The 20,021-nt window shown below is 39.7% G+C and overlaps 1 protein-coding gene across 1 annotated transcript; it reads right to left on the reverse strand.

Annotated features, from left to right (window-relative positions):
• Positions 1-3: 3 nt before the first annotated feature.
• Positions 4-19,471, reverse strand: LOC102226854 (serine/threonine-protein kinase SBK1-like). The gene is made up of 5 exons (XM_005811173.2): positions 19,167-19,471; positions 6,345-6,599; positions 6,065-6,267; positions 5,282-5,473; positions 4-5,201 (listed from the first exon to the last, which is right to left on the reverse strand). Exons 2-5 carry the CDS (start codon positions 6,514-6,516, stop codon positions 4,446-4,448), a joined length of 1,323 nt encoding a protein of 440 aa, XP_005811230.1. The 5' UTR covers positions 6,517-6,599; positions 19,167-19,471; the 3' UTR covers positions 4-4,445.
• Between the last annotated feature and the right edge of the window lie 550 nt (positions 19,472-20,021).

A 20,021-nucleotide genomic window follows, 5' to 3' on the forward strand; every position in this document is an offset into this window, starting at 1 on the left:
CAATTTCACTCCAACACATATTCTCATTTTATTGACTAAATCTCAGCTTACAGGAAGACGGATGTTTTGCAAAGACAAAAGTGGGTAGGAGTTCTAGTGCTGTGGTCATCTATTCATTTAAACTCTGCTAAAATCATGATGATGGGAAATATGCCACCAAACAGACAATGGGAGTTTATTACACACACATATCACATTATGGATGGGAGGACGGAGCAGCAATCACTGACTCGGACACTAGGAAACAAAAAGGGCCAAGTGGCTTCCAGGAACTCGGAAATCTACTTTTGCTCACCGCAAAAAAAAAAATCAATAAAAATATATATCGCCACTTTCAGCTCAAGCACAAACGTTTTTTGAAGCAAAGAAATCGAGTGAGGGTGAAAGTAAATAAGTACCCAATTACGTACTCTGGTTTTGCTCATATATTGTCAGATGCCTGTAATTAACTAAATTTCTTACCAAACCACCAACAAGATTACAAAGCTGTTCGTTCTCAAATGAAACATCAACAAACAGAAAAGTTTGACATCAGTGAATCACATTTGAACAAAAAAACGCCCAGTTTGGGCATCCAGTTAAAAACATACGGAGTAAAACTTCCCGCTACATTTAACATACACAGTATTGCTGGTGGGATTTGGATGATTAATGGATATTAAAACTGAATAATTACGAGTAATGTCTTCTTCAGTTTAACACATTCATGAATATACAAACTAAGGTAATAATTAATAATACTCAATTGCCACATTAGTTAATGGTAAGTCTTAATTTAGAATCCAAATTCTATTATTTTGCACTTTAGAAGCAATTTTAAAAAGGGGATAAACGTCCATGAAGCTGCTTTAATCATTTTAAAAATAAGTAAAATACCAGCAACAATTTTCTAGCAGAACTTTTGAAATAACTTCCTGTTTCTCTCTGTTTATTGCTGCATTCTTTAGCTTAACACTGAACCACTGGAGTTATCTGTGCTAAACATGTTTGGACACTTTGTGCTGACACAACGGGCAAATCATGACAACCGCAAAGCTAACATCTCAGCAGAACCCAGCATCGGAAGAAAGGGAGGCGGCCATTCTAAACTATGAGGTTGTCAAGTTAATATCATATTTAAGGTCGATAATTAGTCCAGAAAAATCGATTTTTTTCTCTCGTGGTCCAAATGCAGGCACTGACTGTATCGTTGCTGGGACATTTCAAACTTAGCAAAAACCTCCAGGTCAGAATTTCTGGAATATTATCACAGGATACAGAAATGTCTGCTGCCAAAATAACTTTACAATTTACAATTAGAACAATTTGGAGTCGAACTTTAGATGAAAATCTAGCATAGCTAAAGCTTTTAATTGCCTATTGAACGGAACATTCGACGTTTTTCATCATTCGACTCTTATAGCAAAGCTCCTGTTAGCTCAGGTTATGTTAGCTGGTGTTAGCATACAGCTCGTCGCTTTCTAACGGTTGTTTTAAAACTGCATTACCTGAAAGCAAGCGGTAGGTGGCGCGCCTTCGTTTTCCACGCCGTTTTACTTGAGCAGCCGCTTTATCTACCTGGCTACTTGTCATGGACCCATGTCTACTTAAAAAAAAATAAAATAAAAAGTTAAAATGCCTCTTATTGGAAAACCTACTATGAGACAGAGATACAATAATTACAACACACATGTATCTGAATAGGAATAGGAATTCCCTGACTTTTCAAACTCTGCAAAAATAAACCCCAACAACTCAAAGACACCATTAACCATATCTACCGGGTGCTTTAATTGCTCGATGAGCTCATGTACAGGTTTCACGCGGTCATGTGAATTTAGTGTGTAGCTCACAGCCAGCTGGAGAAAACAGCGGGGCTACAGTGTCTGCATCAGGACGGTCCTTTGTTCTGAATCAGAAGGCTGCTGATGAGGTCAGGGATGTCACAAGATGTTGTACTTAGCATACATACCCACTGATGATGAAAATGCACAATGGATGGGCTTTAGCTGGGTCTAGCTGTTCCTCAGTCGGGGAGTATCCATGCTGAGGCTACTGACACTCACAAGATAAAGAAACATATCGTCGGCAGCGGCTACACTACATCTACGGGTTACTACGGTTTGGGGTTCGAGAAACACTGAGCAGGTTTTCACAAGAGAGCTTCTTTAGCACATACATGTTCATGCAGGTTAATGTGTGGAAAGCAGTAGCCATTCCTACACATGATTTTAAGCCTTGGAAAATATCATTTTTCTTGAATTATTTTCTCAAAAAAAAGGAATGGTTTGCTTCTTTTTTTTTGTTGCCATCATTCTAAATCGGATAAAAAATACAAAAAGTGAAAAGCTTCACTACCTCCTCAAAGGCCATTTAGAAGAAAGCTCTTCAGATAAAACAGAAGTTTCTAATTACAGCCTCTTGCTCCAGTGCCCTCATGCTTATCTTTTTTTTTTTTTTTTAGCTGTTCTTTAAAGTGGTGAGATGATCACACAATAACACAAATATTTCACACAGAGTAAAAACTAATTACCATTTTCTTTTTTTTTAGTACCAGGATGTCTCAAGAGATCATAACACTGCTATTCAGTCTTGAATACAATGCAAGAAGGTGTGCTACTGCAAAAATAATCACATATTTCTTCAAAACCTTTTTCTTTAACAAGTGTATTTTTTTTTTACTGTAAGTGTGAGCTAGTCATGCAGTTATAAAGTTGGTGTTGTTTTCTTTTCTGTTTCTTTTTCTTCCAAATTGAGCTAAGGTTGTTTCTTTTTAGTCTGCGCACAGTATTTAGATAGCAGCGTCTATCTAAGGAAACGCACATGTTCGGTAAAAAATAAAACACAATGAAAACAAAAAGCGTCGCTGACAGATTTTCCTGTGAAGCTTCAAAGATAAAAGAACTTCAGGAGTAAATATAAAAATAGACAGAGACATCATAGTCATTTTCTCTCACCTAAAGTTAGGCGAATAGTGTTAGATTTTTCTGGTACAAGCATTAACACCGGTATGCTCATTAGTTAGGGTGTAACAACATTTTGTTGTACAAAATCTCGCAGTACTGAAATGTGTTGACATTTCTGTCACACACACATTCCTGTCTAGCTAATATGTGGGGCAGGATCACCTGGTGAAGCAGATTTGAGTCCCTGCTATGAAAATAAGTGGTTTAAGCTACATCTGGACATTTTTTGCTAGTTTTTTTTATCCAAAGTAAGAAAAAAAAAATAGTAGTGTTGCGTTTACTGAGTCGACCACAAGGATTGCAAATTGGGCTGGATGATAACAGTCTGATAAATTAGCATTTTGGAAGTTGACACCATGACTTAAATCATTTGATGGTCTGTAATTTTGATACGCTATAAGGAAACAAACCACATATGAGGGAAAAACAGAACAGAAGCTAACAATGCTGAAGCTGGCATCTGACTCAAAATTTTCTATAGGCATTAAACTAAAAATGTTTTTAGTATTATTTTAAAGAAGCACATTTGATCATTTCTAGCTATAAATCTGCAAAAGACTGGATGAAATCTAAAATTTTAGTTTAGATTTAACTTGTGAAATTTGAAATTTGGCTACCATGAATTAAGGGAAGCATAAACCCTAACAAATCCGAAATTAATAACTCTCACCCTAAATGGACATTTTTTCAAAACACAGTTTGTGATTTTTGAATCCTTTGCACTATTTTGTGAATCCAATCTCTGTGGTGACCTCAGTGTCATGTATCACGGTGTCTCATGAGCTGAACAAATCGTTACACCCCGACTTATTAGCCGACCGCAAGTGTTGCACAGGGAAGAGGAGTCGGAAGTCACTTTACAGTATTCAGTAAAGTGGAAAAAAGGAAAGCTACATTATAAAAAAAACAACAACAAAAAGAAACAAAATAGAAAAAACAATTTTAGTCTTGTACGATTAAATAAATAAATTGTATCTCAAAGCAAAATACACTTTTTTAGATTCATACACACAAACCACACACACGTTCACATTTTTGTTACACCTCGTCTCACTCCGTCAACCAGGGTGTTTCTTCGAGTTCTGTTTTAGTCCTCATCATAGAAACAAGTCCTTCGTCGCTTCATCACAGCTTGTGAAGTCTTCCCTTGAATTATTTTTGCTGCAAGTATTGCTCTATAAAATACATTTTGGTTTTCTTTTTCTGATGGTTTTAGTCACAGAGCTTCTCACTTTTTCTTTATATTCTCATGAAATGCATCTCAAAATGTCACTGGATTGTAAACAAAGGCTCTCTTGATGACATCCAATCAAAACTCTTTTTGTATGTGCCTTCAATTAAGATCTCCTAAGTCTTCAACGTGTTGTCTTTCTTCCCGAGATGTAAAAAACAGGATACACGTTAGTACTTTTAGTCTGGTCTTGTTTCGATGCATGCACAACTATTGCAGTTTGAGAGGTATGGAAGTGTGGGTCGAGTCAGTCGCAGAGTTCGTCATGCTCACACGCAGATCTCAATGGGTGTAGCCACTAGCAAGCGGCCGCCAGGGGAACCGTTTTCCCGTGGCATTCGGTCGTAACTGTTAGTGGACGACACCGAGCTGTTAGTGGAGACAGACACGAAATGATGTCCTTCACCCGGGTCCATCATGGCTCCCTTGGCCCCGCCACCACCGCTGCCCCTTTCCACCACCATGGGAGACATTGGAGAGAGGGGCGAGAGCGGTGAACGAGGCGACAAAGTCTGCTGCTTCATCCTTTCCACCAGGAGCTCCTCATCTTCTTCCCCTGATGAGGAAGTAGAGATGGTGCCTTCTATATCTCCTCGCACATTCCCTCCTCCTCCTACTATGTTGCTCCCGCCGACCATCTCCGCGCTACCACTTCCCCCTGCATTGCCGTTGTTGTCATGCTCTGCATCCAGCATCCAGGAGTGGCTGAAATACCCGAATACCTCCTTAACGGAGCAGCGGCGGTCCTGCTCCACCGAGAGCAGGCGGCGGAACATTCGCAGTGCCTGCTCGGTGAAACGCCTCCACTGCGATGGCACCGTGTTTGTCCTCCTCCTCTGCCAGTGGATGAACTCTTGATAGAACGTATCGGTTGGAAGCGCCTTCTCCCAAGGGAAATTGCCAGTCAGCATGCAGAAGAGCAGTACACCAAAGGCCCAGACATCGGTGCTGTAGTCCACACAGAAACCCTCCTGGCGGGAGGCATCGCAAAGCTCTGGGGCCGTGTAGGGAATGGTGCCACTCACCTGGGGAGAAAAGCCAACAGGTCAGGACCAAGTCAGGGAAAAGAGCCCATAGCGACCAAGAAAATTCAACGGTGACTTACTCTTTTTACAGGGGAGCCAGCCCGACGGGTCATGCCAAAGTCTGAAAGCTTGACTTTGCGACACTCTCTGTCAAAAATGAGAATGTTTTCAGGCTTGATGTCCCTGTGGACGAGCTTCTTACAATGTAGATAATCCAGAGCGATGGCCACTTGATGCACACAACGCTTTGCCACTGACTCAGGTAGACCAACCTGAAAGACCAGATGGAAGAAGAACATGTGCCGTACAGTTAGGACTTTCCAAATTACAGCCATTTAGGAGGGCAGACAAAAGAGTTAGGATCCCTTCAAGTTCTCAGTCAAATATAGCATCAGACAATGCCATTCAGAAATATTAAGAGTTGCGACATCAACACTCTTGGGTTGACAAAATGCCTGTAAGGCTTTACCGCTTTTTGAAACTGCAGCAACAGTTTGCATTTTTATCCAGTTGGTTCTGACAATTGCTTCAAAACCAACAAATAATGGAGAATGACAGAGTCAGTGTTGAAGAGAAAACTAATGCTGATGGTACCACTTGCAATATGAATGTACAGAGTCAGTCCATTTGTCATGTAGTGTCTTTTCTGATGAGTCAAAATGATAGCAGTTTATGTAGAAACAAAGACTATAACACCATAAGACCCTCGATTGCGTCAGCTGAGAATGATTGAACCTGGATTGTTTTTGAAGGGAAACTGCTCTGCTGTTATACTATTTTACATGGTATTCCATGGTTAAATGATCGTTTTGGTGAATGTCGTAAATTAAGAAACAATCACAATGGCGGCTATAAGTCGGCACCTGTGGGGGAATGATGTCGAAGAGGTCTCCTGCCAAAGCATACTCCTGGGCAAAGACGTAGTACTCGTCCGTCTCAAAGGCAATGCCGTACATGTTGATGATGAACGGGCAGGGGGAGAGGTATAGTGAGATGCTGTACTCCCGAAGGAATGATTTCAGCTTCGTCGTCTTCTTCTTCAGAAACTTCAGCGCCATTTTTGTACCTATTGAGAAAAGAAAGATTGTAAATCCCTTGTCAAAAAAAGCAGCGTAAAATGTGTGCACACACCAAGTCCCTCACCTCTGATCTTGTGGATCACCAGGTCCACCTTGCCGTAGGTACCCTTCCCCAGCTCCCTGATCACTTCATAGTACTTGTTGACCTCCAGCCTCTCCAGGTTCTGAGCAGCGATCAGCTGCAACTCGTCCAGGATGTCCACGTTAGCTTGAGAAACCAGCGGAGAGGAGCTCATGGTGGCAGCTGTTTCCAACGATGGACTGGGGTGAAGAAGTGTTGGTCAGTGAGGAGAGGCGAAGCAGCTGGCAGCTGAGGTCACTGCACAAAAACCAGACAGGAACGTCAATTTTTAGTTTCATGTATTGATGGGAAGCACAGCTTTTTTTCAGAATTTCAAAAACTAAACTAAAAACTTTCTTAGAGAAACGTTTCGTACAAAATGTCTGCTGATTCTGGCATTTAATTTTACAAATCAAAACGAAAAGTAAATACAAAAACAGTTAAATGTCATAAAGACAGGTCTGAAAACATAAAAAAGACAATATATAAATGTATATATTAAACAAGGTATCCAACTCTGTACCAGCAAATAAGTCATATTTCCAGTTTATGATTCCATTTTTACTAATTAAAAAAAAAAATAGAAATAAGAGTTAAAATTTTTTTATGTATATAAGTAAGGTAAAATTTTAATTACAGTTATGAATTCAACTTAAACTATGAAACAAATTGGACTAAGTTTAATAATATGAGACAACAGGTGATTTGACAAATTGTATTTAGTAGTGAATCAGTTTCTAATACCATAATATTAAGCATGAAGCCAACAGAACCTAAACTCCTTTATCCAAAAAGAACCGACCAAACCCAAACATAGTTTAGACGTCTTTAGTGCTACAATTTTATCCAAGCCTGTTAGCTTGCAACACATCTGTGCTGTGAAAACAATCAACAGCAACATATTGGAGGCTCACCACCATCAGCAACCTGTGCAGTTCCTTTTTACACCTTTATTTCCACCGAAGATGGCTGAGAAATCTGTGAAACGTCCTGTTGGCAAGTAGTCATAGCTGAAATGATCACGTCTTTTCAGTTCCGTCCTTCTGTTCAGTGGATCACCTGCAGCATCGCAGTGAATTTTCCTCATGTTCCAGGCTTCACCCTTTTAACTGTAGCATGGTTTCTCACTGAACGCTACTGATTTTTTTCTTAAAGGAATCATGTTGATTTGTTGTTCCAACACATTACGGATTTATGCCAAAAATACAGGACCACAATTAAAGCAGCTGGCACTCCAAAGTCATTAGGTTTGTATTTCAGACCCCTACACAGAGCAGAGTTTTGTACCTTGGGGAACATTCACAGAGGAGATGTGGAAAACTCTTTCTGTGCTGCTGCAGAAAGAGTTTTGCCACTGAAAATCTGCTCAAAAAATCTGAAGAAACACATTTGGACACGGCTACCATGGAGTAGAGATGGGCCTGGTTTGTATAAATGCAAAACATTTTGAGGACAGTGTGCGAAACCATTTGCTTCTGTGGAGTTAAGGAAGATTGGGTTTATTTTGATGCTTTGTATAGTAATAGTATAGTATATATTGTTATTATTATTATTGTGTGTTTGCTTATTTATACTGTATATATTTGACCTTTTGCACGGGAGCTGCAATGGAAATTTCGTTGAATTCTGTTCAATGACAATAAATGCTATCTATCTAGTAAAGGACTGCTGAATCTAAAGACAGGATTCCATCAGAACATCCCAACTGTGGCTGTGATATACTTTTGTTTTGCAGAAATGCTGATAAAATAACCAGATATTACAGGAGATTTGCTTTATTTGCTCCATTTATGAGAGAAACTTCAATAATTCCACAAATTTAAACATCTCACAGCAGGAAACTTGTCTCCTTTTCTGCAATTTTCTGTTATTCTTTATTCTGAAACTTTAAAACAGAAATATAATTAAGTTCTTTAAAGATGACAAAAATTTCCTGAAGTATCTATTTATCAAAATTTTTAAGTTGTATTTTTATTTATTTATTTTTTTACAGTTTTGGCTCTAAACAAGTCTTATTTTGGTAGCCTAAAGGCAAATATTGCTCTTAGAACTGTAAAGGTTGCAGACCCTCAGCCTATCACATAAAGTCTAATAAAATGCCCATAAGGTTGTGGATGCAACATCAGAAAATAACTATTTTGCAAGGTACTGTGTGTCCTAAGAAGCAAAGTCTGCTGTTTCTGTTATATGTGACGTGGTTTTCAGGGCGAGTGCTGCAGGACGGATGTTTAAACCCCCCCAGTCTGTCAGTCAGATCTGCAGTGTGGTCGTCACTGAAAATGCTAATTATCTGCAGTGAAGGCCTAAGTAATTCTAAAAGCTACTCCCCATGGGTGGCTGCTGGGAGCTGAGTCACACATACACACCAAACAGCAAGCCAACAACAGTCAGCTCCAGCAGATCCATTTCTTACTGCAGTGTGATTATTCGTACCGATTGCTTTCTTTCTTTTCTCTCTCTCTTTTCTGAGGAGGCTGATCTGCCAAGTCCTGACCTTACAGCCTATAGATCCAGGCACATGTGGAGGAAACGCAGGAACACACATGCAGCCAAACACAGAACCATTACATAAGCTGCTCAGAGGAGTTGGATAGCTCTGGTATTTACAGCATTTCATTATCTTCGACACAGTCCTTTGCCAATCTCCTCAGAAGTCCATTTTACATCACACTTTCTTATGCTTTCCAGTTTCTGATGTCCCCCCCCCCCCCAAAAAAAAAGAGCTTGCAAGCCTTCGTAACTCATGTCATGTGAAGCCGGCTCTCGTCATTCCCACCACAGGCCTTGATGTTTCTCAGTGGGGGTGTGATCTCCTTGAGTGATACGGACAGAGAGAGAGAGGCTGATGGCAGCAGGTGAGGAGGGATGAGTCAGTTTGGGTGATGCATGGCAGCACAGAGGGCCTGCACTCTCTCTTTGTCCCTGACACATGTGATAAACACACACAAACACATTTAAAAGCGAGGCCAGGGAGTTGTGGGCACACCAGGCTATTTGTTTCTGTCATGGATCAGAACTGCTTACTTTATCTATATAGTTTATGTGTGTGTCCTGCTTGTGTATATGTGCATGTACTGAAACTTAAGATTATCTTGAGTAGCTTCTCTTAAATCCCAATAAATGTTATCAACATGTACATGGAGCATAAAGAGAAGTACACAAAATTAAAACAATGAAGTCACATTAACCTTGTTGCTTAGGGGAGGAAAATCTCCCTCTGTAATGTCCTTGTGGGACTTGTTTGATTTGGAAATATCAGGAGCCTTTTGAAAAACTCAGTAAAATAATCTATATTCTCCAGAAAAAGCTTGTTCTTTTAGTAATGTAAACTGTGCTAATAAAACAGAGAAGATGCTCAAAATGTTAACTCTTTAATTTCTTTCTTTGCATTAAAATGGTTAAACCATTAAACAAGGTTTCCCCCAGTAAGCTTGCTAAGTCCAGTGGTTGGGCACCAGGGCAGTCATTCATCCAGTGGTTGTGTTTTTGAGTTGACAGGAAATTGGAAAATATCACTTGATAATTACGTTATTGGAAGATTAATATATTGAACATCAACTATAAAGTCTAAAAAAATGCAAACATTTAAAAACAAATTTTATAAATAAGCAATGCGTAGCCTGGCGGGGGCTCATGGCCCGCCAGGCTTATAATACACTGGGGGAAACTATGAGCTAGCTTGAGTTCACTCACTTTCTCACTCACTAGAAATGTCATATCACAGTGAGTTTTTTCAAAACTTTTGGGTTTTCCTTCAGCTTGGCTGTTGGGCAGAAGCAATGAAGATGGCGAATTCCTGTGCCTGCCTAGGATTTCAAGGTTAGGAAATTTCTCTACACATTGCTCGGCAGACAAAGCAGAGACAAACTCAACTGCCTCGTAAAAATTTAGACACAAAGGGTAGCCACAAATCCCACCACCATCTGCTGCTGCTGCTGCAGCGCAGAAAGAGTTTTCCACATCTCCTCCGTGGATGTACAAAAACCTGCTCAGTGTAAGGGTCTCAAATACAAACTTTAACTAGTATAAGTTATTTCTGTCTCCAAGGAGCTGAGACGGCAATGATAGATCTTATCTTCGCCTCATTCTTTCGTACTTCAAATGAATTCAAATTAAATTTTAATTGCCATCTGGAAAGTACTGCCTAATGATTTATTGGTCTCATTAACATTTCATAAATTTTTTTTTTTTTTTTACTTTTTTGGGAACAAGTTTTATTGTTCACTTTTATGGAACTATAAAGTGAGCCATTTTTAAAAAGAAGTCATTAAATCAAATCATACGTTTTTGCTACCCCTGTGAAATAAGGTTTTCCGGTTTCTGATACTGGACTCAATAGATATTCAAATATGTGTTTGGGTGTGTGTGTGTGTGTGTGTGTGTGTGTGTGTGTGTGTGTGTGTGTGTGTGTGTGTATACTTCCATCTGACTCACAATGGATTTAATCATCATGTGTGTGAGAGGCTGCAGTCCCACATCTGTGTATAAATTTGTCTCTGTTTTCTGTGCAAATGGCATCAGAGTGCCTTAAAGTCCGCAGGGCCCAACAGGTTTATGGGGACAATAATGTTAGATCTCAAAAGTTTATCAGACGTTCCTTAATCCTTCTAATTACCTTCATAATAAGACTGAACCAACTGTTAAGGAGCAAGCTGCACTGATATTCAGCAAACTGGGTACGACTAAAGCATTCTTTCATGACAATGTTGATTGAATCCATACTAGTAAAATGGACAATGGCTATAACAGCCCCATTGTTGACTATTTCATTTAATAATTTCTTTTAAAATTATGTTTGCTTATGTCTAAGCATGTTTTTCTACTCCTACTCAGTCCTTCATTTATCTTAAATGCATAACCACTTGAGTTGCAGACAGAAATGCTCTGCGCAGAATTTTGAGACCAATACAAATACAATAACAATTTCTCTTTTAGAATATCTACAACATAATTAGATACAAGGACAACATTTAAAATGTTTTTTAGGCGTCCGCCTGTGGTCACTGATCATTTATGTTAGGAACAGAAGCAGTTTCAATCCATTTTGTTCAGTAACATGTTTGCATGGTAATGCTAACAAGGTTTGCTGAAACAACAGTTTCTGTTGCAATTCTCTAAGGAATCTTGGCCCTAAAGGTAACTGTGAAATTACAAAAAGTCTAAAAAATATTTCAAGATCCAGAATATCCAATAACATATACAAGCTGAATGCTCAAAGGGAAAGTCAGAGGAACTCCAGTGTCATCTGTTCAGCCTTCCAAAACCTGAATAAACCTCATTCATGTGTTGGCATAGTGTAGAAAACATGCTTACATTGATATATCTCTGTTCTCACTCTGATTTAGTCACTGAATTCATCACTGATGCTAATGAAATCTTATTTTGAGTCTCCAGCCTCGCTGTTGAAGCATGATGTGAAAAATAAGAGTCTTTAGGAATGAAACTAAAACTGTGTGGGAGTACATGCGATTTATCATTCTTTTGGACTCTTTTAGCCTTTCACAAAGATTGTGGCTTAGTTTTTTATTGAAATAAATAATCGAAACGTGCAAGACTACCAGTCTCATAATATCATCCATCTGAGCTTTAATGTACCAAATCTTACCAGCCAGGGCCATTGAATGAAAACAGAACTAAAAGTAGGACAACTGTTGACAGTGACCAAAAAAATTAATCATGTTTTTTTTCCTCCAAACTCTGGTTATAATAAATATTTACTTGTGACTTTAAAACCATCAGAATTGTTTACTCCTATAAGGCTCAAAATTCAATGTCCTGGGAACAGAAACAAAATACATCATGTTCCTTTCAGCTGATCACAAATCCTCCCTCCTCTTCCTCCTCCTCCTCCTCCGTCCTCTGAGCTCCACGCTGACACTCTGTGCCACCAGGTTTAAGGCTGTGTGAAAACAGTGCAGGAACTGCAGGCCACAGCTGACTAAATCCCAGACTGCTTATGCAACCAGCGGGCACTGCTGACTGGCCAAGCATATTCTGCTGGCCAAGGCGATGATTGCCGCCACGTCCGCCTCCGCTCATGCAGCCGCACTGTCCAACAATTACAGCAATGCCGTCTTCATCCTCTTTTAATGCATGTGGAGCATAAAGTCCGCATCTCTTCCCTATACAGTGACAGAGATTTAGTCATTTGTCTCCCGAATGAAAATGCTGGCATGGTCAGAAGAAGTTGTTGACCACGCACGCACAGAGAATCAAACTCCTTTTCGGTGTAAGAGTAAGAAATTCGGCACTGACAGGCACCAGACAGTATGAGGGGAAAATAATGAGAAAGGAGAGGCAGGGACAGCGGGACGTTATGACAAGGACCACTGAGCAGCGAAGAAGAGATAACGAGAACACCTTCAGCCAACGATACCACAACAGCAGATCTAGGGGATTTATGGCAACATTCAAAGCTAAGAGTATCAAGTTTCAGTTTGGTTCTTGTGAGCCTACAAATAAAAATCTGTTTAAGTGTGGTGTGCAATTTGTATTTAGCACATTCAAATTTCTTAGGAAGGGTTATGTGAACAAATAGTAGCAATAAAGCTCAAGGGACACAACAAATGGCTCAGGGATGAAGTTGTGGAGAGGGTATATTCAGGGTTAGCTTATAAAGTGAAATCTCAAGCTTTTAACATCTCAGCGCTCCATTCAATCCATAAAAACTAAAAAAATAAATAAATACATTCCCATAACCAGTAAGTAGAATGCAATTCTCTGGTCAGATAAGACCAAAACATTTTCTCTACACAGAAAATCCTATGCAGGGCAGACATGTTTTTAATATGGGAATTCATTCATTTACTCAGAGCAAACAACTAATCGGCAGTGCAACTGGACCAACTACCTCCTCAGTTTTGAAGGTAGAGCCACTTAGATTTTGCTCTGCACCTTTATACTGAAAAAAAACCTTATGGCAATAAAGACATTCATCAAGTCCATATTATTAATATTATTGTATATTTTTTACCTGTTTTTTATGCCTCAGTTGGTTTTTGCATTAAAAAAGCTGCAATAACGTCTTCTGCAAAGAACACCCAACTCTGCCAGAGCTCACAAATCAAGTTAAATGGCCCAGTTGTGCCTGCTCACAGCGGTCATATTAAAAATGCAGTTGCAGGTGCTGCTCCGGTCTGTCACAATGAAGAAAGAGCTTAAGCAGAAAGCAAAGCACTCGATTTACCGGTCCATCGATGCTCCCATCCTCACCTATGGTCATGAGATACGGATTACGACCAAAAAACGAGATCCTGGGTGCAGCTGGATTCATTGGTGCTTTTTTCTTTGGAGGTTTTCTGGGCCACATTCCACTGAGAGGAGACTATTTATCTCTTCTGGCCTGGGATTGCATTGGAATCCACCAGAATGAGCTGGAAAGTCCCAGTGGACTGAGAGGTGTCTGGGTTTCCCCCCTGGACCCGATCTCACATAAACACAAGATGGATGGATGATCGTGTCCCTTGAAGTCGTTCCATTCCTCAGTGGATTTTATTTATTTTTTTCAATTTAAGTGCTGGGATATATGACCACTGGGGGAATGGAGGTTCACGTTGGTATAGATAACCCTAAGGATTAATTTCACAGCTTATAAATTAGTCCGCTAGATTTTATTATCTCTAGTTCAAAATCAAATCTACACTTTGATTATACCTGAAAACAATTGTTCTACACTGAATGGAGTTCGAGATGAATGAAAACACAAAAAAAGAGCTTTTTCAGTGTGTTATGTTTTCTTGACAATATAGCCACCAGTTAGAGGAGCATAAGAATGTGACATATGGAAAAGAAACCTGGGCTGGGGTTAGTCTTCTTATGTGAAATTAAAGTCAATTGTGAAACCTTTATTAATTGAAATAAGGGTTATTATGTGTGTGTGTGTGTGTGTGTGTGTGTATGTGCGTGGGTGTGTGTGTGTGTGTGTGTGTGGGTGCGTGTGTGTGTGTGTGTGTGTGTGTGCGTAACCAACACAAGTTATTGGATTCCAGCTGCTGGTGTCTTTCAATGAAAAATAAAGAATAAAAATAAATTCAACTGAATCTTATTTACAGATATATATCACCAAATCCAGGCAGATTACAAGCCATAACTATATAAAAATATGCATGTAATTTAAATCCAGTGAACATTGCAGCCTGCCACAGTAGAGATGAGAAATCCCGGTGGCAGAAGCAGACTCAGCATGAGTGGCCATCTGCCTCAACTGGTCGGGGGTTGAGAAGACATTTAGGAATCCTCCAAGGCCTAAAGTCCCCTTCAAACGATGGGACACTTTCCACACAATAGTATATTATAATACCAGCAATTCCAGTCATTAGTCACAGAAGACTACGGAATTCAAAAGTGGCCAAAAATAATAACAAAGAAATAAAGAGTGCATTTCCATATAGCAATAAGTTGTCCAGCATTTACTGTAAAGAGGAATAAGGAATGATGCAACATGGACTTTTACAAAGTGTTTTTGAAAAGAAACGTAACTTCTGCACCTCAGCTCAGCCACACGACTAAGTTGATTGTAAATTACTGTTTGTGTCACAAGATGTCACTGCGTAGTAAATCTACAGTCAAATTCAGCTTTATTGGCCAAGTTTAAGCACATAAGTGAGGAATTTTACATCTTGTGAACATATCGACATTTTCATTTTCTAAAAGTGCTGTTTGTAAAGGTTTGTCTGTTTTTTTTAATTTAAAATATTCCAGACTTTATCATATTATACAGTGTAAAAATAAGTATCAATAGTTGAATTTTAAATGTACTATATGTCAAAGTGTGAAACTTCACATTTGCATTTTAATAATATTTTGGCTTGTTGGATAATATTTTTACTTAACTCAGTGCAGACACTTGATATATATGTTTACCAGTTGTGTAATGGACCATTGTGATAAGCAAAAAAATGGGGTAAATGGAGGGTTTAACTTGATCACCTTTGTCAGAACAATGTTTTTCTGATATTTCGCCACCTCAAGATTGAACACTGGCCAACGTCTTCAATCATTTTGATCATTTCTTGATCAGAAGCACAATGTGATACTTGAGATTGGACAGGGACATCCATAATCAGCAAACATCTCCTGAAGACCCACTTTTCTCTCTTCTCAGTGAGCCTATTTATCGACCTATTGGACCCGAATTAAATTTGCAACTGAATTCCCCAGAGTCCTTGCTCTCACCGCAAGCCTTAATCAATGGATGCCCAACCATAAACCATGCAACAATGTAATTCTACCTCAACTCAAAAGCAAAATCTAATCTTTTAAATGTAGGCAGTCCTCAAACGTTGGTGCTTCTTTACGGTTTTGGACCCCACGGTTACATAAAGGCAAACATACATACACACGTTTACCCAATAAATACCTGAGTCGTAGTGTTGAGTAAGCCCCGAAAGGTTTAATAGTGTTCCTTCTAAATCCTGGATTGTGACATGTTCTGATTCGTCAGCTGGTTGTGAAGACATTTACCACGTTATCGGTCCGATGAGGACAAATGACAGGCAAAGCTCCCACCACAACTGGACTCTCACTGGCAAAGTCGATGTTTAGCCCCAGACTGTTCATGTAACCCACATTGGAAGCTATGACTCATCATGCTGGAGTGTCTGTAGATGTGCAGTGGGTCGACTTCAGCGTGATATAAAGGACCAGGCCTTCTCTGATCAGCAGACGCACGCAAACAACCAGGCACCTTACTCCAATTGGTTTGCAGCAGGATATTTACCTGGATATTTATGAAAAAATTTATTTTTTCAGATTTACCAATCATGCATAGATCCAAAATTCATTAAATTTGACTTTTTTCATACTTGAACTACCAAACAATAAGTTAACCACGAAGTGCTTTATATACAGGTCCTTCTCAAAATATTAGCATATTGTGATAAAGTTCATTATTTTCCATAATGTAATGATAAAAATTGAACATTCGTATATTTTAGATTCATTGCACACTACCTGAAATATTTCAGGTCTTTTATTGTCTTAATACGGATGATTTTGGCATACAGCTCATGAAAACCCAAAATTCCTATCTCACAAAATTAGCATATCATGAAAAGGGTCTCTAAACGAGCTATGAACCTAATCATCTGAAACAACGAATTAACTCTAAACACCTGCAAAAGATTCCTGAGGCCTTTAAAACTCCCAGCCTGGTTCATCACTCAAAACCCCAATCCTGGGTAAGACTGTCAACCTGACTGCTGTCCAGAAGGCCATCATTGACACCCTCAAGCAAGAGGGTATGACACAGAAAGATATTTCTGAACGAATAGGCTGTTCCCAGAGTGCTGTATCAAGGCACCTCAGTGGGAAGTCTGTCGGAAGGAAAAAGTGTGGCAGAAAACGCTGCACAACGAGAAGAAGTGACCGGACACTGAGGAAGATTGTGGAGAAGGACTGATTCCAGACCTTGGGGGACCTGCAGAAGCAGTGGACTGAGTCTGGAGTAGAAACATCCAGAGCCACCGTGCACAGGTGTGTGCAGGAAATGGGCTACAGGTACCGCATTCCCCAGGTCAAGCCACTTTTGAACCAGAAACAGCAGCAGAGGCGCCTGACCTGGGCTACAGAGAAGCAGCACTGAACTGTTGCTCAGTGGTCCAAAGTACTTTTTTTGGATGAAAGCAAATTTTGCATGTAATTCGGAAATCAAGGTGCCAGAGTCTGGAGGAAGACTGGGGAGAAGGAAATGCCAGAAGTCCAGTGTCAAGTACCCACAGTCAGTGATGGTCTGGGGTGCCATGTCAGCTGCTGGTGTTGGTCCACTGTGTTTTATCAAGGGCAGGGTCAATGCAGCTAGCTATCAGGAAATTTTGGAGCACTTCATCCTTTAGCTTTATGGAGATGAAGATTTCATTTTTCAGCATGACCTGGCACCTGCTCACAGTGCCAAAACCACTGGTAAATGGTTTACTGACCATGGTATCACTGTGCTCAATTGGCCTGCCAACTCTCCTGACCTGAACCCCACAGAGAATCGGTGGGATATTGTGAAGAGAAAGTTGAGAGACGCAAGACCCAACACTCTGGATGAGCTAAAGGCCGCTATCGAAGCATCCTGGGCCTCCATAACACCTCAGCAGTGCCACAGGCTGATTGCCTCCATGCGACGCCGCATTCAAGCAGTCATTTCTGCAAAAGGATTCCCGACCAAGTATTGAGTGCATAACTGTACATAATTATTTGAAGGTTGACTTTTATTTGTATTAAAAACACTTTTCTTTGATTGGTCGGATGAAATATGCTAATTTTGTGAGATAGGAATTTTGGGTTTTCATGAGCTGTATGCCAAAATCATCCGTATTAAGACAATAAAAGACCTGAAATATTTCAGGTAGTGTGCAATGAATCTAAAATATATGAATGTTCAATTTTTATCATTACATTATGGAAAATAATGAACTTTATCACAATATGCTAATATTTTGAGAAGGACCTGTAGAGCTATATCCGTGTTTTTTTTCTCCGACTGGATATTTTCACCGTTCACTATAATTCTAAACTCAAATGACTAAACTCAATAAGTCTACAATGAAAAGAGATTTATAGATAGTTAAAAATTAATATTCATTGTAATTATAAAAACACAGCTGTTAGGAATTACTGTCAACGGGTGAAATAAGAGGCGAGTGTTTTTATCCTTAAATTGCATTTGAGGCTCTTGTTTTGTAGCAAGATAAGAAGCAGTTCCTCGGGTCGGGTAGTAAGAACATCTTCAGGCACACTGGGTAACAAAAGCACAAAAAATGCCACATCACTGTTAAATTGTTTGTGGCTTCAGAATTTTGGCTACAGAAGAGAAAATATTGGAATAATTCACCACAATTTAGGTCGACTCCCTGGCACTAAAATACTAAATAAAATCTAAAATACTGGTCAGACCTGAACTATTCTACACTGAAAAGAGATTTTTTTTAAAACAACGTTTTAAGATTTATAAATTTATTTCTTCATTAAAACAAAAGAAGCAGCATTTTAAATCTTTTTTTTTTTTGCATTAATGTGAAAGCATAAAACCCACAATAGAGCGACTAGTAAAAACTAAAGGGTTTTATTTTACCCCTGACTACAGATTCTTAAATCTTAGTTTTCCCCCAAATTCTGCAAAAATCTCCAGTTGTTCTCTTGTACCTGGTATCAGAATTAGGTTTATCACTACACTCCTCATCCTTTAGAGAAAAAATAAAACCTGCCAATATTCAAACAGGCAGAAGCTCAGTCCTGAAAGACAAACTAAAATCGGTATTAGCCGATTAACAGCCTGATTGGTGCATTTCTAAAACAAAGACACATATTTAATGTTATCATTTTCTTTTCTTTCTGTTACAAAATCGACCATTATCTGCATCGTCTCTTGGAAGCAGAGGGCTGTGCTGCAGCCACACAAGATGTAAACACGGTGTTCAGGTGGCGTTTCACAGCCATCATCAGTATTCTGGGAGCCAGTGTTGTGTTGCATCGTAGTCTGCTCAGAGTTAGAGGAAAATCAGAAGCACTTTACGGCGCTTGAAAGAATAGGAAACAAACGCACATGCAGAAGGCGCTGCAGAGACACGATAACCCCCCAACCCCCTCTATGCGTTATCCAAAATGACACAGAACAAACCACAAGAACGGAAAGCAGCAATAAAAACATTCAAAAATATTAAAGACTCAAATTCATCAGCATTCAGCAGCGGTGAGCGCATTGTTTATAACGTGGATCAGTGCTGGTGTGCTCAGAGGTGATGGGTGAGTTAAAAGCACAGTAGGACATGATGCTGCTGTCTGCACTGAGGAGGTCGGGGTGCAGGTGAGGAGGCACTGGAGATTTCTCCCAGTACTCACCCTTCAGTGGGTTCCCATTTGGAGGCTGCAGTGTCCACCCTGTCCACGCAGACTCATAATAATAATAATAATAATAAACAGGCAGATCGATGAGAGCGCATACTACAGTGAGGTGAGCCTGACCGACGCGTCCAGCCGGAAGCCTCCGCAGAGCCGTGTGTCGCTGCTGGATGTGGATCCGAGCATCCTGCTCCCCCTCCCTGCGGCTCTGCGTCCTATTGTCTCCGCATCGCTCTGATCTCCAGGTTGGGAGGAGAGGAGACGAGATGAAGACGGCGCGAGGAAGGAATGGGGAGGGGGAGAGCCCTCCCCCTCCTCGAGGCTCCGGCCAATCACAGCGCTGCTCCGCCGGGAGCCGCCGCTGCTCGCTGTCTCCGTACAGACTATGCTGCCTTCGTGGGTCATCGGAAATATCAACAGTGCACGCAAACGCGCTAAATACAACAAAATAAAATCGAATTAAATAAAAATAAATAAATAAACAAATAAATGAATAGTAGAAGTACACTTACAGGTGCGTCCTTGTCAGTTAAAATATTAATTAAAAAAAGTAAATTTGTATAGATTTTATAGATTTGTTCCACACCAGTTGAGTTAGAATACAATAGAAATAGATAAATAAATAAAATAAAAATAAATAAATCACTTTTGGCAAGAAACAAAAACAAAAAAGCCCCCACAAAATATCAAAGTGTTAAAAAAAACAATTAATTAATTACTAATAATATAAGCCAATGCAAGAGTTTCACGATTGTTTCTAATAATTATGACCAAAAGCTAATCGAAACTCTAAATTTTGTCTCGTAAAATAAATATAGGACATAAGACCACTAAAAACTGTATTTTAGAACATAA

Source organism: Xiphophorus maculatus, chromosome 10, assembly GCF_002775205.1.
Source record: "Xiphophorus maculatus strain JP 163 A chromosome 10, X_maculatus-5.0-male, whole genome shotgun sequence".
Lineage (NCBI taxonomy): Eukaryota > Metazoa > Chordata > Actinopteri > Cyprinodontiformes > Poeciliidae > Xiphophorus > Xiphophorus maculatus.